The sequence below is a fragment of the Sceloporus occidentalis genome, unplaced genomic scaffold (genome assembly GCF_023333645.1).
Source record: "Sceloporus occidentalis isolate IW3139 unplaced genomic scaffold, rSceOcc1.0.p SCAF_2, whole genome shotgun sequence".
Lineage (NCBI taxonomy): Eukaryota > Metazoa > Chordata > Lepidosauria > Squamata > Phrynosomatidae > Sceloporus > Sceloporus occidentalis.
Genome location: NW_028316982.1, coordinates 103,170,483 through 103,197,326, shown reverse-complemented (window position 1 = coordinate 103,197,326; position 26,844 = coordinate 103,170,483). Strand labels below are relative to the sequence as shown.

Sequence of the window (26,844 nt, the reverse complement as noted above, 5' to 3'; positions counted from 1 at the left end):
CTATGGAATGAGCACTCATTTACCTCCTTGCCATGATCTTGTAGTTCCATATAAGGCTACTCAAAAAATATAACAACCGGGAACAGCCAACAGACTGCTATATAGATCTCAGGATACTGTCATATTTTACTTCTAAGATTTCACAAAATATTCTTTATAGTTTAGTCACCACTTTCCATGTTATTGCAATGAGGACAGTGCTGCAGTACAATGACTAGGCAAAGCACAAAGTTCAATTAGCTAGCAACATAAGGCAAAACAAAAAATGTTCCAGGTGAAATGCCAATGGAGAGCACTTCAAAATAATTTTGAAAGTGGAAGTGAGATCTTGATAAAATGAAATTTAAGCTAAAACAGATGAGGGGGGGGGGGGAACCCATGAAGACTGACCCTACAATTCATATAGCAACAAAAACCTGTCCCTAAGAATTTCCTTGGTATCTGAAAGAATACTTTTTAAAAATCAGTATTGTTTTTAACTTGGGCTTTTACAGTATACCAAAAAGTAGCAGAAGTTGTTGTACAAATAAACTACATTTTAACAGCATTGTAGCTCATGATGGGAAGAGCAGATTTTGGTTTTTAAAATGCAAGATTTTTTTTAGTTTATTGAATTACTTAAAACTTGACCTGTGACACCATCAAGAAATTAGAAAGACTTGGCTGACTTTTCAAATTTGGAACCTTTACTACATTTCCTAATGACAACTATCAATTGCCAGTGACAGCGCACAACCAGGCTTTTAGGGTCAAAGCATTGTTGTTGTTTTTCTGTTAACATAATCTGACACACACACCACAACCTTTTCTGTTTCCCTCAGTTTAGCTACAATCCTCACAGCAAGAGGGGTGAGGCAGACATGGAGTAATTCCCAATAATCGTACTGGGTGTGTACAAATGCATACACATGAATACCTAGTAAATACACACCAATAAAGAGATAGATCAACATAGTTGCCTATGTCTTTGGGTTCTCCTTAGTGATGTGGTTATGGGGGCTGTTGTGGGGAGCACCAGCACTACACAAATTGTCACTACATCAATATCAATTATTAAAATTACTATCAATCCAATCTATTTTCCTCTCACTAAACTGTTTTATACTGCTATTCTACAATACCTGTGGCTGCAATCTTATGTATGCTTAATTCACAGTAGGACCCACTGATTACAGGGGAATTTAATTCCTGTATCAGTGTAGTATTGTACTGTAATACTACAGTTCTATACACTTACCTAGGAGTAAACTCCACTGAAAATAATAAGAATGCACTGTAGAACATTTAGGTGGCTTTGTTAAAATTTTACGAGAAGCTATTTAATTACTGGAAAAAAAATGGGGTGAAACGTAAACCTGTTGATGGCTTTATTTCATTTAAATGGTTTATAGTTGTCTTTTGATCACATGCCAAAGAACTGTGGAAAGATCTACATAAACCTGAAGCTTCCAGAAATACACACAGCATGAGTCACTTCTGCTACATCACTTACATGTAGCAGAAAAACGTGTATGATTCAAAATGAACACTAACAAACTGTGAATCCCCATATCTCAACACAAGACTAAGAATTATGTTCCACAGGTGTTTCCCACAGGTTTTCAAGCAGGCAATAAATATTTAATATTTATTGCACGTACCCCTCCTCCAAGTACATAAGAGAGAACATATTGTTACTTTTTGACTATAAGTGAAAGAGAATAAACTTTCACACAGAAGAGTTTCAACTAGTGGCTCTCAACTCTAGGATAAAACAGTAAAGTCAAATTCCAAATAGCTTTTTTAAAAAAAATGACCATGTTCTTTATTTTACAATTAATCTGCCTTATTCCAGAACATGTTTTCATGTTCTTCAATTAAGCCCATAGTTTCAGTTCAACATTTCCAGAAGATCGTCACAGCCTCACGTGATCTAAACAACTATCCTTTCCCTAGCACCTTCTCCTTATGATCTCATCTAAATGGGTCAGTACACTCTTACCTTTCTCTCACCCACATATAAGAGACACACCACATATTATTTTATTGATACTCTCATGTTAAAAGAAACCCACATATTTTTGAAACAATTGCTCATTTTTTGCCAGTAACCTTTGGTCTCAGGTGCACAGGGAGCTACCATGCACACTTGTAGAGCTCCCTAATCCATATTGGATTGGGCCCAGGGTACTTGGAGGACCGCCTCTCCCCATACAATCCGCCCTGCACTCTCAGGTCGGTCGGGAAGCATTTGTTGAGGGTCTCAAAGACGAGATATACATCAACCTCACAAAGGGCATTCTCCATCTCAGCCCCGCAGATTTGGAACACCCTCCCCGACAAGCTCCGTTCTGTCACCTCCCTAGACCTTTTTAGAAAAAAACCTCAAGACTTTTCTTTTCAACAAGCTTTCCCCCATGTATCCTGATATTGTTTCCCCCCGATATGCACATTGTTTTATCCAGCTAGTTTGTATTGGGTTTTAATAGTTGTATGGTTTTAATAGTTTTTAATTGTAATTTTAGTAGTTTTATCATTTGATTATGATTGTAATATGTTATGTTTTATTTCAAATTGATTTGTTTTGTTCTGCTGTACACCGCTTTGATCTATTTTGGAAAAGCGGTCTATAAATAAGCTGTATTATTATTATTATTATTATGATACGGTTGGCCCTCTGTATCCAGATTTTTTATCCACAGATTCAGTCATCCACGGCCTGAAAATATTAAAAAATAGTATAAATTCCAAAAGCAAATCTTGGGTAAAAAGAATAGTGGGTTGTTTTTTATTTGTGGATTTTCCACATTCATGGAGGCCCTTCTTTAATAATAATCTTTAACTGTCCTGGCACAGTGCTAGGGAATCCTGGGAATTGTTGTTTATTGTGACACCAGAGCACTCTGACAGAGAAGGCTAAATGTCTCACAAAACATAGGCCTGTTACAGACTGCCAAAATAAAGCTGCTTTGGGTCTCTTTGGAGGTATGCTATTTAAATGACGCATGGGTCCTAAGAGTCCGGAGGTTGCGCCAAAGCCACACTCCATTCCTAAGCACTGGAGTGCAGCTTTGGTGCAGCTTCCGGATTCTTAGGACCCATGCATCATTTAAATAGCATACCTCCAAAGAGACCCCAAGCAGCTTTATTTTGGCAGTCTGTAACAGGCCTAGTTTCCAGAATTCCCTTGCATTGAGCCAAGGCAGTTAAAGCGGTCTCAAAGTGGATTATTTCTGCAGTGTGTTTTGGACCATTGATAGCTGTATCTTCAGGGTCCGCCCTACCACTAGGAAGAGGGAGGCATGTGCTTCAGCACCAAATTTTAAGTGTCACAAATTAGAAGCAGGTTATTAGTTATTTCAATGGATACGGATGTATTTTTTTAATGCCATGAATACTTTTTTCCCTCCTTCTCCGTGGCAAAGTAACTTGGCTGGCCTGGAGTATTATTCATCATCATATCCTGTTCTGCCTCTGGCAGAGAAATGTCTTGGGCTTGCTTATCCTCCATCCATCTCTCCAGTCTCTAAACTAAACCTATTATTACTCTTCTTGTAAGCAAATTTGACTTCCTGATTCTTAACAATGTAACATGTTTAAATACCTTAGGCTCTCAAGGATTAAGAAACATATTTCTGATATTTAGACTCTGTTCCAAACCAGAGATATTCAAAATGGAGGTCCGTCAACAGGTACCAATCTCCAAAATGGTAAAATTCAAAGATATAGCTGTGTTAGTCTGTAGAGTCAGTATGTGGAGGGATCTTGTAGCACCTTTGAGACTAACTAAAGAGAGAAGTTGGTAGCATAAGCTTTCATAGACTACTTCCTCAGATTCATTTGGTAGAATGGAAGCACAAAGACCAGTTTCCTATGCCTTTGTGCACCAACAAGCATCCTTAAAACTGGGCCTGCAACTTCATTTCTATGCACAAAGGATTTGTAATTTGAATTGACAACCTCACATACCAATGACATATATATGTCTGGGCTTGGCATCCAGTCCACCAAATGCATCTGAGGAAGTAGACTGAAGTTTACAAAAGCTCATGCTGCCAACGTCTCTCTTTAGTCAGTCTCAAAGGTGCTACAAGATCTCTCCACAGCTGGCCTCCAGAGTTGCCGTCCCACACTCAAACCACAAGTGCTTGTGGCTCCATCCTATGGATTCCTAGAATTTGTAGTTTTTACAAGCTCTTTAGCCTTCTCTGTCAAACAGTGCTGGTGCCTCACCAAACCACAAATCCTAGTGTATAATGTCCCTCCATATTCGCTACGGTTAGGGGCACAAGATCCCAGTGAATATAGAAAAACCGCAAATAACACCACCACCATATTTTTACCTGAGAGGACACCTCTCTAAGAATCTCTAGGTCCTCCAGCACAACTCTGTGGCCAATGTCTGACAGACACTGACCATCGAACTGCATTGGAGGAGCTACAAATGCCTAGTAGTATTCTCTCTAGGAATCTCTAGGTCTTTCAGTGCAACCTTTAGTTAAAGTTGACCACAGAGTTGCACTGGAGGAGCTAGATATTCCTAGAGAGAACATATTAGTCAAATCCATGAATAGTCAAATCTGCAAAGATCAAAGCTGTAAATATGGAGGGATGATGGAGTGAGGGCAGTTGAAGTGCAGTCAAACTGCCTTATTTCTACAGTGTATATGTACCCCAAGAAGCATCGTTCCAAAAACACTCCCCACACCCACATTTTCAATAGCATTTAGCCCCTCTACAGGGCTGCATCCAGAAATAATCCAGTTCGACACCTCTTTAGCTGCCATGACTGTGTGCTATGGAACCCTGGGGTTTGTAGTCTGTTATGTCACCAGGGCTCTCTGACAGAAGAGGAGGAACGCCTCACAAAACCAAGGTCCAAAACATACTGCAAGAATAATCTGGTTTGAGACCACTTTAACTGCAGTGCATGAGTGCTAGGGAATCCTGGGAGCTGTCATTTATTGTGCCACCAGAGCTCTCTCTGACAGAGAAGCCTCAATGTCTCACAGAACTACAAAATCCCTACATTCCCTAGCACTGAGCCAGGGCAGTTAAAGTGGTCTCAAACTGGATTATTTCTGCAGTGCGTTTTGGACCATTGACACCTGTTATCTTCAGGGTCTGCCATGTGGCAGGCCACTAGGCAGAGTGAGGCATGTGCTTCAGCACTGGGTTTTGAGTGTCACAAATGAGAAGCAGCTTGTTATTTATTTCAATGAATACAGGTGTATTCTTTTCCCTCCCTAGCATTGAGCTATGGCAGCTAAAGCGGCGTCAAACCGGATTTATTCCTGCAGTGTGGACCCATAATACCCCAGGATCCCACTGAACGGCAGTTAAACCGGTGTCAAGCCAGGCTGCATCCACACTGGAGAAATAACATGGTTTGGCAATACTTTAACTGCATCAGTGGCTCAAGGCTATGGAATTCTGGGAGTTGGAGTTTGTTGTGGGGCCTCCAACTCCCAGAATTCCATAGCCTTGAGCCAGAAAAAGACTTAAAGCGGTACCAAACCGGGTTATCTCTCCAGTGTGGACACATAAAACCCCTGAGTCCCACAGCATGGCGGTTAAACCGGTGTCAACCCGGATTATTCCACCCTGGTCCTTAAGGCTCCTCCCTCCAGGCATGGCGGGTCTCCCTGAGGGGAAGGCAGGCAAGGGATGCCCAGGGAAGGCGTGCTCCTTCCCCAATCTCTCTCTCTCTCCCTCCCTGCCTGGGGGCTCCGAGCCAGGCCTACCCACCGCCGTTTCCTCCGCCTCGAGGCAGCCCTGGGAGCGGCCCCGGAGTCCCCTCAGGCCAGGCCAGGCCTCTTGGGCTCCCCGCCGCCGGGCGCTGGAGTGAGCGAGGCAGCCGGAGAAGGAGCGGGAGCCGGGAGACAGAGGCCTGGCCCTGGCAGCAACGCGCAAGCGCCTCGCCCTCTGAGCCTCCTCCTTGCGTAGCAGAGCAGGCCCTGCCCCGTTGCACTGAGGCAGCCTGGGAGCCAGGGCTTCGCCTCAGGCGCTACGGAGAGTAGGCCGCTCAGGGACCCAGGGAGCCTGGGCCTCGCTTACTTATCATTCACCTCATGGCTCTTATGGAACTGAGGGGAAGGGTTGCACCAAGCCCCCTGCCTTTGGAGGGACCTAGAGAGGCCTTGGAGCCCCTTTGAGACTCACTGAGAGAAAGACATGGGCAGCATCAGCTTCCCTAGACTTCAGTCTACTCCCTTAGATGCATTTGGATATAATAATAATAATAATAATAATAATAATAATAACAACGTAGAGAGGTCTTGTAGCCCCTTTGAGACTAAGTGAAAGAAAGAAATAGGCAGCATGAGCTTCCCTAGACTTCAGTCTACTTCCTCACATGCATTTGGATATAATAATAATGTAGAGAGATCTTGAGCTTTCCTAGACTTCAGTCTAACTTAATGCATCTGAGGAGGTAGACTGAAGTCTAGGAAAGCTCATGCTGCCCATTTCTTTCAGTCTCAAAGGGGCTACAAGACCTCTCTACATCATCATTATATCCAAATGCATCTGAGGAATTAGGCTGTGGTCTATGAAAGCTCCTGCTGCCAATTTCTTGCAGTGAGTCTCAAAAGTGCTGCAAGATCTCTCTACATCATCATCATCATCATATCCAAATGCATCTGAGGAAGTAGACTGAATTCTAGGAAAGCTCATGCTGCCCATTTCTTTCTTTTTTAGTCAGTCTCAAAGGTGCCAGAAGATCTCTCTACATCATCATCATCATCATTATTCTATCCAAATGCATCTGAGAAAGTACACTGAAGTCCAGGAAAACTCATGCTGCCAATTGGTTTCTTTTAGTGAGTCTCAAAGATGCTACAAGATCTTTCTACATCATCATCATTATTATTATATCCAAATGCATCTGAGGAAGTAGACTTTGGTGTACAAAAGCACCTGCTGCCAATTCCTTCCTTTCAGTCAAGAGCTCTCTAATAGTTATATACTGATTCTACAAACACATCTATATCTTTGAATTCTGCCTTTGAAGGTGTAATAATTAGCCACACAAATCTTGATAAGGAAACCCTAGGAATGATAGGGTCGCCATAAGTCAGGAATGGCCTGGGAGCACACAGCAGCTTGGCCTTAATATAAATGAATGTTTTTCTAGTATCAAGAGAGAGATCTTGTAGCACCTTTGAGACTGACTAAAATAAAGAAAGTTGGCAGCATGGCTTTCTGCTTCCTCAGATGCATATATGGTCACCATCTATGCATCTGAGAAAGCAGGCTTTAGGAAAGCTCATGCTGCCAATTTCTTTATTTCAGTTAGGGCCCGAACAGACAGGCCAAAATAAAGCTGCTTTGGGTCACTTTGAAGCTATGCTGTTTAAATGACACACGCATCTTAAGAGTCCTATCTCCTTTCTGGAGAGAATGTACACCTAGTGCGATGTATTGCAAAATTTATTTATTCTAAAACCTGCTTATTTAAGAGTCTAATGTATTTTGCACCCTATTTTATTATATTTGCTTTTATTTAGCTAGTATTGGTTTTAACTCTTAACTCTTGTCTTAATTTTATATGAGTTTATAGATATGACCAAGTTTTATTTTCGTATGTATTTTGACACTCAGATTTTCTGGTTTGTATTTTGCAATTTGTATTGTGCATTTCTTGATACGGTCAGCTGACTAATCAATAAACTTGTTGTTGTTGTTCAAGAAGCAATGTTGGTACCGTATATACAGCAGCCTTCCCGAATGCTGTATCCACCAGGTATGGCTGTGAAAGGGATGATGGCAATTGTAGTTCAGTGCATTTAGAAAGTATAGGACTAAGATGGGCTGATTTGACAAGTTCATCATTTTATCCAGTTTATCACACTAGCTCTTTCTGCTGCTATCTCCAGCACACACAACCCTATGCTCCTGTGAATGGATACTCCAAGTATTGTCTATCTTTGAGTATCCATTCACAGGAGCATAGGGTTGTGTGTGCTGGAGATAGCAGCAGAAAGAGCTACTAGTGTGATAAACTGGATAAAATGATGAACTTGTCAAATTAGGTAGAAGGCAGAGCAGGCCTTCTTTCAGTGTCAGTAAACCTTGGTGGAACTTAACTTATAACACTAACTAAGCCAAGAAAGACATACACTGAGATCTGAGTATGCTCACCCAGTATTTGCTACATTCCATGTATTGGTCTAATGGTAGTGCAAAACAGATAAATATTTAATTGACAGGACAAAGGTAGGAAAAGAGCATAATTGCTCTCTGGGGAAGACATTTGATTACTTCATGCCAAAATCTAATTAGTAGCCCCAAAAAGAATAGGCTCTGTCATTTAGACATATGAGAATTTGAGCTGACAGGGCAATATACTTCTGCCACAATTCATGGGCATTAGTTTAACTTGAAGGTATTATCATTGTAGGCAGAGAAGCCACTGAGGAGTAGTAGGCTGCCACTCTGTAATCACAGGGTCTTACCTTCAGTTTCCTATGTCCTTGTGTTGATGCAGATGGTAGCAGACTAGGAAAATGGGCAAGGTCATGAGTGTCTCTGGTTTGAATCAAGCCTTCTTGCTTCTCAAAGACCAAAATTCTGCAAATGTTCCCCCCCTCCCTCCACGAAACACACACCAGGAAATACCACCAGTACCAGTCCTGAAATGTAGGAAGGAAAGGAAGAAAAAGATAACACAAAGACACACTGATTCCTTTTGCGTACTAGTTTTACACAGCTACAGTACAAGAGGCATATTTTAGGAAACAACCACAACCCAAACCCAGTGGCATGGTAGCCTACTAATTCCTCTGGTTCTCTCTCCGCCCTCATTTCTTAAACACAATTGCATCTATTTTTTCCATAAAATTATCTCTCCAATGGTATATTACCAGTATTTCTGGCAAGGATGACAAATATACAGTAGATACAAAAATGTTGGATGACTTATAATCACCAGGTTTTACCCATCTGTATATAATTGTCATGTCTTGTGGTGCCACTGTTTTGGGATAGAATATCTGTAGAAAAGGGTAATGTTGCATGTCCAACTGTAAACATCACATGATCATTTTCACTATTTAACATTTTGGAAAAAAACTAAATTGTCAATAAATTTAATACTACAGGATGGAAATAAATATTATAATTTTAAATTTAGAACTACTTGGTATCATTTTGTTTACTAGGAAATAATTTAGGTTGTCTATTTAAGCAATGTAAATATAAACATCTATTTTAAAGTTTATTTGTTTGGAGTTTTATCTTACCTATTACCTCTTTTTAGTCCTCTGAGTTATGCAGTAATATTTTTAAGCAGCAGTGTCTTTGCTTGCAAGCAGAAGGAATCAGACTCATAACCTTACATTACAAAATTAACAGAATAATTACTGTCAGGCCAAATGGAAGCAAATGGCAATAAACCTAATAGTTGAACATTAGAAATAGTTGGCCTTAAGTAACCTGAAATGTACAGAATTATTAAAGACACACGACAGTGTCTCATTACAAGTCTACAAGGGATTTTTCAAGTCCAGCTAGGTATTGGCAATACTTTCATCTTCGGTTATTAGTATTGAATGAAACAAAATACTGTCAGTCCATGCAACAAAACAACAATTTTCATTCCTCAAACTTGAACATCAAATTCTTTAAAATATTGTAATTGTCCAAAGTTCCTTAAATTTAAGAACTGTATTCAGATTTAAAAACAAGAAAGTTCATGGCTGCAGGCTTACAAACTAAAATAAATGGCACAGCATAGAAAAAGGAGAAGAATTTTGTTTTTGTTTTATTTTTTTAAGTAAAGAAGCAAACTTGGGGCTAGATTGGAGCTAACACTAAAATCTCCAGCAACTCACTACTACCTATTGCTTTCAACACCTGTGAGGCATTTGCCTCAAAGTGCCTCATAGTGGGGCCAGCCATGGTGCAATTAAGGGCCCGAACAGACAGGCCCAAATAAAGCTGTTTCGGGTCACTTTGGAGGTATGCTGTTTAAATGATGCATGTGTCCTAAGGACTGGAGCGTTGGCTCAGCTTCTGGCCTCTTAAGATGTGTGTATCATTTAAATAGCATACCTCCAAAGTGACCTGAAGCAGCTTTATTTTGGCCTGTCTGTTCGGACCCAATGTGAAGAAATAAATGTCAGAGGCAGGGGTATATTAAGATATGGGCAAAGAAAAAAGAAAGATAGGGAAGTATGCCATGGAGCCTTATGAAAGCAAGGACAAGATGGAGGTTTGGATGGAGTCACAAGTAATGAGTGGAATAAGGCATTTGTTTCAAATATCTGTCTACATAATTATTTCTTTTCTATTTCCCCTTAGAATAAATGAATGCCAAAGTAGCATGCATTCCCATGACATTCCAAATGCTGTCCTGTAAGTAGATCAAAGTTTGACCACCATTCTTTTCCTCTACTCAGAAAAATAGCTGCCCAAAGCAATGCAGATGGTGCTGATTTTGAAATGACACCATGCCTTTCCATGGCACTATGATGAAGTACCCTAAAATTAGCCTTCTTACTACTTTGTCAAGATTGCATGCAGGGAAGCAGGCAGCCCACAGTGAAGATAGCAAAGAGGCACCGGAGAGGAAAGACCTGGGACACTCGCACACACAGGCAGGTCACGCCACTTTACGGTGAGCTGTGCTGGCATCTGTTCAAATTTCCACAATGGATTCTTTAAAAGTCATTCACTGTGTTAAAATGTTCTGGGATGGAGTAATGGAGGATATTATAATGAAAGCAGAAAACATCAGAGAGCAGCACTAAGAAAGGAAGAAGTTATTTTCACTGCTTGAGAATGAGTGGTGTGGGCTGTAAGAATAAAGCAGTTTAGCTAAATAGAAAGGGCAAGGTATATATCCTTTGATGTGTACTAATAGTTGCTGTAGGAGTGGTAGCTATTAAAATATTAATAGCATTGCATTCACTACAAAAGGAACAGAAGTGATTTCTAAAGAAAGGATTTTGTTTGAAAACTAGGTCAGCCTTAACTGGCTAAAGTCAGGTTGGTCCTCCAGAAATTTTGGACAATGCCCAGAATGCCTTAATACTGGCCATGAAGGCTGGGGCTTTTGGTAAATGAAATCTGAAACATCTGGTTCCCCATGGTTTGTCAGTTAATCAACTGAAGCTTTAATTGACTAACTGGTAGAGATGAAAGTCGAGGAGACACTTTTTATTTTTTGAATTGCCATGATTCTGATATGTGACCACAATAGGAAATAAAAATATAAAATGATTCTTTGTTTTTAACACTGAGTGCTTGTTAAACTGGAAATTACCTCATACCTCCTTCAGAAAGCATTCCTGTGCCTACTTACTGGAAGTAAGCCATTTATATCTCAGTGGGACTTACTTCTGAGTAGTCATGTACGGGATTGTGCTGATAGTATCTCAAAAAAGAGAGATATAGATTTTGGTGTATTTAAATATAATATTCTGCTCAAAAATAGGTAACTGACCAAATTAAAAAAAAATAATGGGTTGATAGTCCTAAATAAAAAGCAGAAGTGCAATTTGCCTTCTATTTTCTAAATACTGATTTTTCCCTCAGAGTCCTCCTCGCCCATCAAAGTAGTTATTGGGAGCTAATTACTGATTTTGAAACAAAGAGTGTCATGATAACACAGAAGCAGTTATATGTAAAATGAGAGGAACGAAGAGTGAGTCAGGCTAGATGAAAATAGATGGAAGTGTGGCAGAGGGAGGTGATCTGGCAGGAGGAAGACATCCTGAAATCTTCAGGAGGAAAAGAACCTTAGAATATTTGTGGAAAGACATACAGAAAGACAATTGTTGGGGAAGCTAGATGGTAAAGAAATGAAATAAAGAAAGTGGGGACCTTATCTACATATTGTAATTTTTTTTTCCAAATCTGGGTTTTAAAAAACAACCTTAAGACATGACAGGACCATGGTAATATTCTAAAAAGCTTCTAGCGCTGAAGGAATATGTTTCCCAGAAATGTCCTATAACCAATTTCAAAAAAGTATGCAGCAGGTCATTATATAAATATAGTTGGCCCTTGGTATCCCCTGGGGTTTGGTTCCAAGACCCCCTGTGGATACCAGAATCCATGGATGATGCAACCCCATTATGTACAATCCCACAGTAAAATTATGTGCCTTATATAAAATGACAAAATCAATTTTTACACACACACACACACACACACACACACACACGTGGATGGTTGAATCTGTGGATAGGGAGGGCTGTCTGTAGTTTTAACTCCAGAATTCCTCCAAGAATACTCTTTCAATTCTGTATGGTTCCATTCTAAGCCCCCTTAGGGCTCTTTTCTTATTGTCACAGAAATGAAAGAGGCATTCTTAGTAAACCTGCTTAGTATCTAAAAATTAATCATAAGGGAAAGGGAACTTTTGCCCCTCTTGAATATAGGAAACAGTCTAGGATACTTATGGACATAATTCCTAAGTAATTGAACTTTCATTCTTATGTAAGAAGGAAAAAGCCATATGTTATGATTCAAACAATGAAATGCTTTTCCTTGTTTTCACCTATTTTATGTCTCCAAAGGCAGGGCAACATATTCGCCAACCAAAGCCATGTTCCTCAGTTGATCTTGAGCAGTGGAAAACTGGTGAGTGGTCTATAACTTGTGCATCCTCACCTAAAATCTCAGTGGTTTGATGATGCTGTACTCTCCATTAGAAGTTTAGATGGCTGAATTTGCCATGTGCAACAACAGAAAGAATCAAGATATTCCATAGGTTATGATGACTGATCAATAAATGCATATTATTTCTTGTTCATTAGTGAATGAAATAAAGTGTTTTGTTTTGTATGTTCATATTATTCAACATGGGAGAGACTCTTCCTGCACTTCTGTACTGAAAAGGCAAAGTTTTGTGGAGGCAGTGTAGATATTGACTTGATACATAAACCACAGCAGTTACAAGGGAACAAATCTGCTTCCTCATCCCCTTCCTTCTTCAGTCCACATAAGAGAGAGAAGAGATTTTTGGTTTAGTTTTAAGATAAGTACAGTTATCATGTCATCCAAACTGTGTTTTCATTTTGCTTAATCTAAATGTTGTTTTAAGTATCATTTTTCCAAACAAGCCAAGATCAAAACACACAGTTTAAAGATAGTTTGTTTGGACAAACTACAGTTGAAATTCATGAATGAACTGAAAAATAGCAGTTAGCTGAAAACTCACAGATGCTAATCTCCTCCTCATATCTGAATGTGGTGGGGTGTGTGTAAGCCACAGACTCAATGAGGGAGTACAGTACTAAACTATGATTTAATATTACATTAGGACTCAGCCAGTGGCTAATTGCTGACATCTCACAGAACCATTGTTTGAATTACGGTAACTCTACTTTAGAATGCAAATAATAGTTTAAGCCTCCAAACATGTAACAGGCAAATCATGGTTAAGGCTGTTTGTCAGCCTCAGGCGCGTTACAGACCGCCCAGAAGGGGCGGTCTTGTGCTGCTGCCAGTTGCAGCGTGGAGGAGTCGCAGCAGCCAAACCGCGCGACTCCTCTGTGCTGCAAATAAGAAGCGCCAAAATGGTGCTTCTTCTTGTGCCCCGGATGTGATGCCGCGAGGTGCTACTCGCGCATTCGCAGCGTCATATCGTTGGCGCAACGTGCGGATGCTATGCATCCGGCATGTAATAATGGCGCTGCCCGTGTGTATAGGGCGCCGCCATTATTATGCCCCCGTCACGTGCTAGGGGTGAGGCCGGTGTGGACACTAGATCCTCAACCAACTCCTAGCACGTGACAGGGGCGCCAGAAGGGCCCGTCTGTAACGCGCCTTAGTTTTCTGACCTCTAAATACTCAGCACCATACTGTGCTGCATTTGTGAACAAACTATGTAATGCTTGAAAGAAATGGGCCAAATAAAGTGGCTTCTAGCCACTTCAGGGCATGGCGTTTAGACAACACATGCTGCTGAAGTGGCTGGAAGCCACTCTGAGACTGACAGAAGCAGCTTGAAACCACCAGCAAAAGGAGCAGCAAAAAGTTTCTCTTGCTAGTGGCCAGTTGGGGACCATGGCAGCATCCCACTTTGGGAGTGGGCCATCCGGTCACCATGCTCCTGTAGCAATCGGGTTCATAGCGGCCCCTGGCCTCTCCTTTTGGGCCATCTGCTTCGCCCCTGTGATGTACTTTAAGGCCTCAGATTTTGAAGGACCTCTAAACAGAAACTAAATACCCACTACCACCAATCTATTAAAATAATACACGTTATATGGCAAAGTTACAGAGACTCTTAATCTTGACAGCACAACTAATTTGGTCCTAGGTTCCTAAGTCTCCCATATGAATCAGCCCTAAGGTGAGCTTTAGAGGAACTCCTCTATTTCCTACCTTTGGTAGTGAATGCAAAAGGCAAATATCTTTCAGGATTCATTCATAAATTGTGGAAACCTGTCAGTTTCTTTTGCTATTTTACATTAATGTTTAATCCCCATCTCTTTATTGTTGTTTTTTAAACATATTGGCTGTATCTGAACTTTGAACTGAATTATTATTTCAATTTTGTCTGCATTTCTATTGTAAAATGTAATTTGGAAATGTTTGTTTTATGGAGGATTTATGGAAGATTTTTATTATTTGTTTCTTTAAATGGAAATATCAAAATATTTGCTGTTGCTGTTTGTGACCTAAGTATCCCTGTATTTCCACAAATACACTGGCCCACAATCCACCAGTGAATGTAGTGTGTTACATTTATGTGAATACTTACTTGGAAGTGAGCAGCATTAAACTCTGTGGGATTTACTTCAGAGTACACAAGTACATCATGCTGCACAGTGCATGACATTCCACCTTTACAAAAATAACCAACTCTCTAGATGAATCTGAACAGTCCATTAAAATTATGCATTGTAACTCTAAGCTGACCCCATCATCATCACCACTGATTTCCCCATTCTTTTTCTTGAAAGATTGCTGGTTCTATCCATTATAAGCACACTCATCTTCTTTGTGGAACTGTCTTAAATACTTACATAGCACATGAGAAAAGAAAGCCAAAATGGAGCGAGAGAGTAGCAGCTTCCTCCCTTCCAAGTAAGTAAGCTTTTCTGCATGCTGTTGTAGCATTTCTGTTCTCTTTCCCAAAGGAGACAGTCAAAAGGATACCTTTTGTCAAATGGATTTTTCCAGTACGACAAAAGAAATGCTTTTACAACTGTCTCTCTTGGGAAGGAGAACGAAAGTGCAGAGAGGCATAAAGAAAGCCGCTACTCTCCTGTTCCATTTTGGCTTTCTTTTCACATGTAATAAGGCTTTTAATGGTAATCATAGAGGTTTTGGCTTCAGTAATAAGTTTGTAATAGCAAAAATGTAGCCAATATGCAACTTGAATCAACAACACTACTTAGAAGTGAACCTAGAAATCAGGGTGTGAGTTTTTATAGCTACTGTTTTGGCTTCTCCAGATTGGTAACTTGTCCCACATTTGTTCCATAACAGCAAACTGCTGCAATCTCTCCAAATTTGTCCATTCTTTTTCATTTATAACTTTTGGCATCTTGCCCGCACACTGATGTTGCTTGGCCACACATATCCCAAATTTCATCTGTGGAATGTTGGAGAATATGAAATGATTGTAAAAAGTGATCTTTAAAATGCTGTGTGGACATTCAGCATAGTTCGGAATGTATATCTGACTTTACTCTAATATGTAAATGTGTCATATGATGTGTCATAGATTCTTAATAGATACTCATAACCTGTGTACAAAAATACATTTGACATCATCCTCATCCTCTAAATATGTGCTAAAACATTGGCTCCCACGCTCAAATTTGTCAAACCTCTACAGGAAGGCGTTCCTTAGTTGTGGAGTGGCCAGCAAAAGCAACTTTCTAAATTACTGTTGTGTCTGCATTTGACACACAGAGGATACTGTCAAGTGTCCAGCCTAAGTTGATCATAGAAATTGTGTGGGAATGTAAAAAAAATAAGATATTTATAGGCAGACTTGATGTAACTTACAAAAATCTGTCACCTACTTAGAATTTTAGACAGGACAGCTGTTATGTCCCACTAGTTCATACCAACCATCTTTCTTCATATTTCAATTAATTGCTTTTGATTAGTGTTTTTCTTTTGAATGGAAAAAAGTGGAGATAGGGGAACAAACTGGATGGGATTTCCATTTATTACACTGACGATTGTATATTCTTGTCTTCATGATAGATGGCTGTGCCATAGGAGATTATCAGACAGAGGGGAAATGCTGGGATAAAAGGCATACTCCCAGCAAAGTTGCTTGATCGTGCTGAAGATTTTCAGACACATCACGCTTATCCAGGACTTAACCTATGAATATCTAGGAATGCTCCAGCAACAAACTGTTCATGAGGAAGTCCCAGGAATGGTTTGTTGCTGGAGCATGGCTGTTGGAGGATAAGGCAAGGATGCTGCATAAAGCCAAGGTTAGTAGATAACCATATGAATGAGTATTGGGATGTAGTGTGGGAGCCAAAAAGAAGATGTGGTGAACTGGCCAAGGGAACCCCCATGAGGCTGGGGGATTAACTAGTGTCATGTGTGCAGTGTAAAGACGGTGATTATGAAATGTTTTATTTTAGCATGATGAATAAAATCTTTAAGACAAGGTGTTCATATATTCTCCAAATCATTTCTAAAAACTATGAGAGAATACAGCTGGGTCCATGGTGCCTGTTTCCCCCCCTACTAACCTTGGCTTTATGCAGCATCCTTGCCTTATCCCCCAACAACCATAATTAAAACTGAACTTGTCATCTCATCTCTACACCCACAAAGTTTTGCATTTCTATGGACACTCTCTCACACAAACTATTATATAGGTCTGTCCCTGGGCTTTACATTCCACTCCATGCATGGTGCTACAAAATTTCTTAGCATACTGATTTTAGAGACTAACATGGCTGTGTCTTTGAATGGAATCATACTGTTTGCTAAATGGGAGGTCCAGAATATTTAGGACTGTGTTGTTCCCTGTAGCTTATAGCAGAAACCTGTTTTGCACTCATAGAAGACATCTGATTAAATTATCAGCAGAACCTTTTGCGTGTCTGACACATTCTACTTTTTTGTGTGCAACTTGAGTGCCTTTTGTAGGGGTGGTAGAAAGAAAGGTTGTAGTTTAATTTTATTTATTTGATTTAATTTCTATCCTGCCTTTCTCCCCAAAAGGGACCCAAGGTTGCTCACAAATAAAAGTTCTAAAAACATATTACAATAAAACAAATAAAAATATCATCTAAAGCAATGTAAAATTGTAGATATTAAAACCACACTCAAACCATGATACCCACCCTATATAACAAACACCCAAGCCACCCCATTATTATACATCAAAAGCCTGCCTGAATAAAGCCATTTTTTGCTTGCCAATGAAAGTCAAACAAGGAGGGCCTTGCTTCTCGTGGAAAGGCATTCCAGAGGGCAGGAGCAGCCACCCAAAAGGCTCTCTCTTGTGTCCTCACCAGGCAAGCCTATGATGGTTGTGAGACCAAGAGAAAGTCTTCTCCTGAAGATTTTAGAGCTCTAGCAGATTTATATGAGAAGATATGGTCTCAAATAGTCTGGACCTAAGGTGTAGGGCTTTATAGGTCATGACCAGCACTTTGAATTGTGTCTAGAAGTGGACCAGTAGTCAGTGAAGCTCTTTCAGCAAGGGAGTTATATGCTCTCTATAACTGGCCCCAGTTAGCATTCTCACTGCAGTGTTTTGCACCTGCTGAAATTTCCAAACAGTTTCCACTGCTAAGACCCAGGCATCCAGGCTCACAGTAAAATCCAGGAGCACACCCAAGCTGCGGGATTGAGATTTCACAGGGAGTGTAACCCCATCCAGCACAGGAAGAGTCCCTATTCCCTGATCTACCCTATGACTTACCAGGAGCACGTCTGCCTTGTCTGGATTAAGCTTCAATTTGTTTGCCCTCATCCAGTCCATTACTGACCGGAGACATTGTTCAGTACAGAGACAGCTTCCTTGTAATCAGATGGGAAGGAGAGATATAGTTGGATGTCACCTGCATACTGGTGACACCGCACCCCAAAACTCTGGATAACCTCTCCCAGCTGTTTCATGTACATGTTAAATAACATAGGGGACAGAACAGAACCCTGAGGAACCCCAGAGGCCAAGGGCCAGGGAATTGAACAGTAGTCCCCCAACACCACCTTCTGAGTTCGCTCCTCCAACAGAGACCAAAACTACTACATAACAGTGCCCCCAAGTCCTATCCCAGAGAGGCAGCCCAGAAGGATATCATGGTCGGTGGTATCAAAAGCTACCGAGAGACCCAGTAGAACCAACAGGGACACACTCCCTCTGTCCAATTCCCTGCAGAGGTCATCCACCAAAGTGACATAAGCTGTCTCTGTCCCATAGCTAGGTCTGAAACCAGATTGAAATGGATCTAGATAACCTGTCATTCTACCAAGTACTGCATTCAGTATCACAAAAACCAACAGGTTATTGTTGCACTGGAATCAGAATAGTCCATGTATTCCTTTCTCCATCCATATCACTAGAAATGCCCTAACAATCAATTGACTAAGCACTTGCTGCCTTTTAATTTCACCCCAAATCTCCTCTGTGAAACAGCCACCTTACCCTGCCTAATGATAAAATCAGCCCTCCCTAAAGTAGGTTGCATCTGCCCAATAAACTTCCTTCTTTCTGAAACAAGAGAGAGAGAAAGAAAGAAAGAGAAGGGGACAGGAGGAGAAACAAAGGAGGAAGATACATATGTAATGTGCAAGATGTTGTAGGTTAAAGTTAAAGGTGGATTTTGATACAGAAAAGACAGAAGACTGTTAACAATAATGGACAGACAAGTTGAAGACCTATCCTGTAAAAGTAATTACTTCCACATCCTTCTCAGTTTTAAAAACGATGGGAAACATCTTCAGCTTTCTTCACACACAATGTTTCTTCCCCTCTAGGCCTCTCCTAATAGATTCTCCATAAGTAGTGGGAATCTGAACAAAAGACTTCAGTTATCACCACCTGGTGCCTTTGCATAAGAAATCAGCAGAAGAACAATTCACTTCAAAAATTATTTAAAAGTTACATACGCATGCAAGCTGTCACTGTGAGTGACGAACAAAAGGAAACACCTCTTCTTTTTTAATAGAAGGTAAAATACAATGCCATTTTTTTAAAAAAAAACCCTGCATTTTAAGATTAGGATAACAAAATCTTCAAGTTTCCTCCCAGTTATATTTTGTACACATTCTCTAAAGTTTATTTCAAAACCTAATTGGAAGGGTATAATTATTAATAAATATTTAGGACTGATTTCTAAGTATTGTTTGAATTTATAAAATACATAATGTAAAATGAAAGTGATATTATGATGTGATTGAACCTAATGGCACATATACATTTGTACAATAATCAGTTCCCTCAAGGCTAAATAGTTTCCTCATAAATAATTCGTGTTAATATTGTCTTTGTTTTCCTTTGCACCTTTTCTAGAATATTACAATTTTTCATAAATAATAAAATCTTAATTAAAAACATTACTCTTAAAGCCTTTGTTTATTTACAAAAGAGCAATTTTTTTCTAATAATTGGAAGTGACAGTTGCCAGTAGATTTTATGTTTTGCTTTTGTTTAAAAATTTCTAATACCTTTGTTAAAATTTAAAAGACTTACCCAAACAACTTCTTCTTTAAATAATTTGTTAGAAGTCTGTGAGCTTTATCTGCCCTAATGGTCTTTCTGGAGAAAAAAAAATAAGTGTGAGTTATCACTGGGAAGAAAGAGTTCATTTCATAGCTAAGGGGGTAACCAACATACTAATAACTAGTCTAAAAATGTTTGTGTTATAACATGGTATATTTTAAATGCTATGATTTATTCTGCTTAATCCAACTGGAATGAGTCAGCTAATAACTTAGCCATTAGGAAACTGAGTGCCTCAGAAAACTAATTTAAAAAGCACAAAATATTATTCTTTGTTAAATAAACAGACTTATACCATAACTTCCAGAAACATATCCAGGTGTAGCTGTGTTGGCCATGTAGCAAAGTATAATAACATTCTAGTTTGTCTCACTTTCTAGTGGTGGAGGAGTGTATAAGATATTTTTGTTTGTTTGTTTCATGAAAACCAAAGTGGTGTTTTAATTTTCTCACGACCAAGCATCTTTTTGTGATAACTGAAACTAGTTTTTTTTCAACAGTTCTTTGGTAGGCCTTACAGAGAGAAGCTCTCATTGACATCTAATAATGAAGGCACTCCTATCACCCCATATTATAAACAGATGGCAGCACTCCATTCTGAATCTCTGGGCTGCTCCAATTAGTTGTAGCCTTGGCACTATGTTTTCTATCCAATCTTCCTTCTTTGTACTAATATATCACTAAGGGCCCGTACAGACAGGCCAAAATAAAGCTGCTTCAGGTCACTTTGAAGGTACAGTATGCTGTTTAAATGACACCCACATCTTAAGAGGTCAGAAGCCGCTCCAAAGCTACGCTCTAGTCCTTAGGACTGGAGCATGGCTTTGGTGCGGCTTCTGGCTTCTTTGGACACATGCATCATTTAAACAGCATACCTCCAAAGTGACCTGAAGCACCTTTATTTTGACCTGTTGGTACGGGCCCTCATATAGCCTTCTTCATATATCACAGAATAAATTAGAGTTCTCTATCTGTTGACGTTAACTGAAGGCAAACGAAATTAATCAGCACTAGGGCAATGTTTCCTGAATAGATATAGCCATTTCTCTCACAAACATTTGTTTTCATTTGGTGCCATCGGCTATCTAGTTGGCTAAATGATAATCCTGCTGCTATTTAGAAAGAAGAGAGACATCTTTCTGTTGTGAGGGGCAGCATCAAAGCAATGAGAACCAGTGTGATAAAGTAGTTTGAGTACCGTACTAGGACTCTTGAGAGATCAGGGTTTGAACCGTTGCTCAGCCATGGAAACTCATAGGGTGACCTTGGACAATGAACATTGTCTCAGCCTAAGTAGCTTGAAGATGGTGCCATCTTGAAAGCATATAACAACAACAAATGAGCAGTAGCTGTCTTCAACTTTGATAAGACTGGTAAGAAAAATGTGCAGTTTTGAGGGCATCTCACGTTGTCTGAGGGAGCCAGTGTGATGTAGTGGTTTGAGTGTTGGACTATGACTCTAGACAGCAGGATCCGATCCCAGCTTGGCAGTGGAAACCCACTGGGTAAGTTTGGGCAAGTCACATTCTCTCAGTCTCAGAGGAAGGCAATGGCAAACTCCATCTGTGCAAATCTTGCCAAGAAAACCCTGTAATAGGATTGCCTTTAGGTCAGAGCAAATTGAACATAATGTGCAGGCACACACCGCCAGACTATCTGAAGATACTTTTTTTAAATATTGAAAATATTTGCTGGAGAACACAGGACTGAACCCTACTTTTTACAATCCTACTTTTTACTAATTCAGGACAGGAGTACAAGAATCAGGTTACTTAGGCTGGGTATGTTGCATTGTAGGACCCCAGCAAAATTAAGAAAATCATTTTTAGGCCTTACAAGAGGCCCATAGGACTTTTAATAATTGTGCCACGCTGCTCCTTTTTTGGTTTAATTGATACATTTTAATTAGTCTTATTTATAATGATACAGTAGTTCATTGTATTTAGCTTTTGTATATTTTCTTGACAACAATTTTCAATTATATCTGTTTTGATATTTGTAAGCCACTTTGATTCCCAGGGCTGGGAAAGAGGTGAGGGTTAAATAAAACAATAAACCACCACAGATGGGACCAAAGACCACTGTCATCAAATGGCAGGGGGACAAATCCCATCTGTGCAGAAAGACTCTGAATTGCTATAGGAGATCACAGATATTGTGTATCATAGGAGGTATAAGTATGTAATAAGTATCAACAACTAAGATGTACTTAGCCATGTATTAACATGCCCCAAACAAACACTGAAAATGGTGCTTTCAGTCATGAGTTCTGTGTGGAGATATGCATCATAGAGGTGTGTACAAGAAGCAAGTTGCCTACAAAATACCCAGTCCAATAAGGATCTCTCCCTTGATGGATGTGATTTTGCAATGATAGCTTTAGTCGATTCATTGTCTTCCCTGGCTTGGTTCACAAGCCACCTGTGGTTTTAGCATCTTCTCAAATAGCAAACAGTTACTACAACACTGGCAATGTCTAGTGTTTCTTGAACTATTGAAATATTTTCTTGTTGTAGTGTGCCTAAAATCCACAAAACGACGATACTTTATTGGACCAACAAAAATGCACAAAATACATGTTACAAGCTTTCGTAGTGGATATTCAAAATCTTGCAGCATTATTTTGTGCATTTTGGTTAGTGCAATAAAGGTATCCCTGTTCTGTGCATTTTGGATGTTATTGTACTTTGTTATATGGCCAACACAGCTACCCCTGGATATATTTAAATATTGTTAGAGCATGCTTGTTTCTTAGATTTATAGGAGTTATACCACTTGACTTTTTACATATAAATTTACAAAGTAGTGATTCAATAGCTTGAGAGAAGAATAAGAGGATTCCATACAAATGAATGAAATAATTATAGATAGAGAGACGGTGATGAGATCATGGAAATTTAGAAATGTGTGGGTTTGTTCATGAAACACTCATAATTATTTAACTGAAATGAGAAGAACCTGAAAATTCTTTAGAATGTTCTGTCCAATCTTAGTTCTTCTATCACTTTCACAAAAATAATTAACGAAGGTAAAAGTAAGCATTGCACAGTAATTTAATTTAATTACTGACTGGAGGTTTCAAGAGGTGTAGCAGCTGCTTAGGAACAGTAGAGGGAGTGTGGCAAGTAATCAGAAGGAAAGGAAAAGCAGTGCTGAACCTCTAGCTCAAATAAGGTTAAACCTAAAAATCTAGTAGCTCAGTAAATAACAGCTTTTTGACCCTGTTTTCAGTGCTTAGGAAAGCCAGTTGGTTTGGAAGCAATTACACTAAAAATGCATAACATTACCATTTTCTAAAAAGATACCTGTGTTAGTGATTTGTAGCAAAAACAGCAGTCACACAACACCTTAAAACTAAGAGTTTTATTATAGTGTGCTACAATAGATTTGTTAGCCTTTAAGATGTCACATTGTTCTGTTTTCTAATAACATAACGTTACACTAAAATGTTAGTCTATTTAACTATGACCATTTAATACCTTTAAAATATTGTATGTTTTTCTTTGGAATGATTAATGCTAATTTGGAAAGCCTCTATTTAAGAAAATAACTGTATATAAATGAAAATGCCCAGTGTAAAATATTTATATTTGATAATTTCTTCTCAAATGTGTTTCCTGGGATGCAATATTTTAAAATAATATTTCTAAAACATCTTTGGAAGGGCATGCCACCCAATCCTAGACAATCCAACTATTTTCTTCTTCGACTTATTTCCAGCCATGTGGGGGAGACAAGGGATATAGGATTAAGGGCATCCAATATGGCCCCAGTATAGAGGTCCAAAACATGCTGTAGAAATAATCCAGTTTGAGACCATTTTAACTGCCATGGCTCAATACTAGGAAATTCTGCGAATTAAAGTTTTGTGAGACATTTAGCCTTCTGTATCAGAGACCTCTGGTGCCACAATAAACTACAATTCCTAGGATTCCCTATTATTGAACCAGGGCAGTTCATTATTATTTCTTCAGTGGGTTTTGGAACTCAGACTCCAAGAAGAAGACACAATCTTCAAACAGTTTTGAAAGTAAGTTGTTGTTATTATTATTATTATTATTAACCTTTATTTATAAAGCGCTGTAAATTTACACAGCACTGTACATACAATCTTTCATAGTGTCTGTGCTGGACACAATAAGAATGAGAAGCCAGCAGGGAACTATGTGTGTGAATGTGTATGAGTGTGCAAAATGGGGAGAGAGAAGAGACAGAGATTTGGAAAAGTCAAGAGAGATGAACAGTGTGGGGGACACAAATCCACCTTGTTAGACTATAGCATCAGTGTTTATTTCATTTTCTGTGGCATTTAAGTCCATTAAATTGTTGGGAAGGGATACGTTAATACACATACTAATAAAATCATACTTACAGGTATTGTTTAGTTATGATGTGAAAAATAGAAATGATTTCATATATCAGCAGCAGAAATATTGTGCCCAATTCCAGGAATGGTATCAAGGCATGAGTCAGATGGTATAATTAATAACTGCAATCCACAGAAAGTACTAGGCCTTTCTCCCTCTCTCTCACTGTGTGTGTGTGTGTGTGTCTTTGGAGAACAATACAAGTATCTCATTGCCTTTTTTAAGCTAGAAGAAAGCAAGTTGTGGGGATCAGGGGACCACAATAGCAACACACATACGCCCTTTTTCTGATGCCACTGATGCTAAAAAGGCATGTTTGCTTTAAAACAAAGTTGCACAGTAAGCATGCTTTGTTTTGAAAACAACATTTCCAAGTGTTTTCAGGAATTTTTGGCTTCAAAACACAGTTTATATCCCACTTGCCTTGTTTGAAAGCAGAAGTGGGTAGCTGTTGATGGTTTAGGGTCCTATTTTTGTCCTTCTCTTTTCCTTTACAGGTGGTGTGCCCCACTCTAACTTCACTCCTTTGTTGTTGTTAACTGCCCTTGATTTGGGTCCCTGACTCATGGCAACCTTGTATATGGGATATCTCCAAATACCTTATCCCCCACTACTCTGCTTAAGGCTTGTAGATTCATCGTGATCTCTCTAATTGAGTCTAGCCATCTGGTATGTGGTCTTTCTCTCTTTCTACTGCCCTCCACCTTTCCAAGCATTTATGTGTTTTTGAGTGAGTCCTGCCTTCTCATGATGTAGCCAAAGTACAACAACCTCAATTTTGTCATCTTGGCATATAGGTAGAGTTCTGGTTTAATCTCTTCAAGGAACCATTTGTTTGTCTTTTTGGCTGTCCACAGTATCTTCAGCCCTCTTCTTCAGCACCACATCACAAATGAGTTTATTCTTTTCCTATCCGTTTTCTTCACTGTCCAGCTCGCACATTCATACATGCTGATGAGGAATATTATGGCTTGGACAATTCTAACTTTAGTGCTCAGCTATATGTCTTTACTCTTCAGGATCTTATCTAGTTCTTTCATAGCTGCCCTTCCCATTCCTAGTCTTCTTCTTATTTCTTTGCTGCAGTCATTATTCTGATTGATGTTTGATCCAAGGTACAGGAACTCTTTATTTCAATTTCTTCATTGAATTTCTTCTGTGCTCATTATTCTTGTTTTCTTTATATTCAGCATTAATCCTGCTTTTTCACTTGCATCTTTGACCTTCTTTAGTAATTGTTCCAAGCCCTCCTACCACAACTAGATTTTCAAAATTTGATCCCAGGAGATATGATATAGGCTGCATATTGTTATCACTGAGAGAATTATTTCACATAACCAAATACTATATATACTCATGTATAAGTTTAGAAATTTTAGTCAAAAGTGGCCCAAAAAATCTGAATCAGTTTATCCATGGGTCAATGTAAGTACTGTACCTTAACTCTCATAAAAATAGAAACCATTCCCTGGTATAACACAAGAGTATAATCTGTCCTGGAAGCACTGACCCCTCTCTATTCTTTCATCTACCCATCCTTAAGTGTGAACACAAACAGTTATGCCTCCTGCAGTTTTGTAAATTGTTTGGCATTGTCTTCCTTTGCTCCATCTTTTAGATCCTTTGTTACATGTCTTACTCTCAATTTATCCACGGGTCATATCAAAATTCATCATTTTGGCCCCAACATCTGCCCTCACCTTATACATGAGATCAACTTATAGTTGAATGTATACTGTAGCTGAAGTGGGAAACGCATACTGGTAGAAATGTGTAGAATTTCTGGACTGTGTGACTGGGATAATTTGAACTTGAAAAAGGCAGAAATATGTTTATTCTTCCTTTATAAAATTTCCTCAAACTGCAATATTTAAGAAGGATGGCAGTGTTCATCTGCCTATAATAATGATTTTGTTCATGAGCTGAAAGCTTAGGTAACCAAAAGAATTCCAGACAGATACTGGTTAGCTGACAAATGGCAAAGAAATTCAGGGGCTCAAAAGACCGCCCCTTTCCTAGCCACATCGGAGTCACAGCAACCTCACACCACTGCCCCGATCTGGCCTTTCGAGGGTGCAAAAAGGAGCCGCAAAAAGCAGCCCCTTTTTGCACCCTCAAAAGAATTCCACAGCCATGGCAGCATGGCTATATGGTGCTCCTTCCGACTGCATCATAGGAATGCAGCATCAGCCGTGTTTTTTTTTAAGTGCCGGAGCAATCCAGATCTTCGGTAGTGTGAGTATGCTACCGAATCGATCCAGATTGCATGGTAGTGGTACCGGAAATGGCGATGGCGCCATTTTCTCTCCAGTGGGTATTAAGTGTGAACAGAGGCAAGGTTTAAATTGCCTCGGGGACATAAAACATAGTGAGAACATTGCTCCGGTATTGCACTACCATGGAAATCTGGATCTCCGTGGGACACAAACGTGTGTGAATGACCCCTTCATTTCTCAACCTTTTCTTGACTATTTTTAAGCCCCTAATCATTCAAGTGAATGCCTATAACCTTACAACTTCATAACCGTAACTCTGTCTTCAAGAGTTTTGTGTTGAAGGTATTTAAATTATGTTTACACATTACTGTGTGACACCCTGATACATATTATAGGTTTCAAATGCTGGGATGTATTTATTGCTGTCTTTGTGGAGTGCTAATGTGCTATAATCCATATCAGGATTCCATGGTGGATTTAAAACCTCCGGAAGAGTTTGAGTGGGATTTTGAAACTCCTCAAGGGTCTGCAAAGCTCTGTGTAAATTGTGAGGATACATTTTTACAATAATTGTAAGGTCAATACATGCCCCTTGAACAATTTAGGGACATTTAAA

The 26,844-nt window shown here is 39.4% G+C and overlaps 2 protein-coding genes across 8 annotated transcripts in view; one reads left to right on the top strand and one right to left on the bottom strand.

The window, feature by feature from the left end:
* Window positions 1-6,020, bottom strand: part of HERC4 (HECT and RLD domain containing E3 ubiquitin protein ligase 4) — a 46,539-nt gene extending 40,519 nt beyond the window's left edge. Inside the window, exon 1 of one of the 3 annotated variants that reach the window (XM_089510512.1) lies at window positions 5,728-6,020. The gene's annotated coding sequence lies outside the window, so the exon portion shown is untranslated. The remainder of the gene's footprint in view (window positions 1-5,727) is intronic. The other 2 variants (XM_089510510.1, XM_089510511.1) reach the window with 2 other exon arrangements.
* Window positions 6,021-6,718: 698 nt separating this feature from the next.
* MYPN (myopalladin) overlaps window positions 6,719-26,844 on the top strand; it is a 112,391-nt gene continuing 92,265 nt past the window's right edge. Inside the window, exons 1-3 of one of the 5 annotated variants that reach the window (XM_089510505.1) lie at window positions 6,719-7,723; window positions 10,282-10,335; window positions 10,493-10,597. In XM_089510505.1, the coding sequence (XP_089366631.1) occupies window positions 10,304-10,335; window positions 10,493-10,597 (137 nt within the window). In that variant the 5' untranslated portion in view covers window positions 6,719-7,723; window positions 10,282-10,303. Of the gene's footprint in view, window positions 7,724-10,281; window positions 10,336-10,379; window positions 10,598-12,503; window positions 12,568-18,900; window positions 19,095-26,844 lie in introns of those variants that run through there. The other 4 variants (XM_089510507.1, XM_089510504.1, XM_089510506.1 and 1 more) reach the window with 4 other exon arrangements.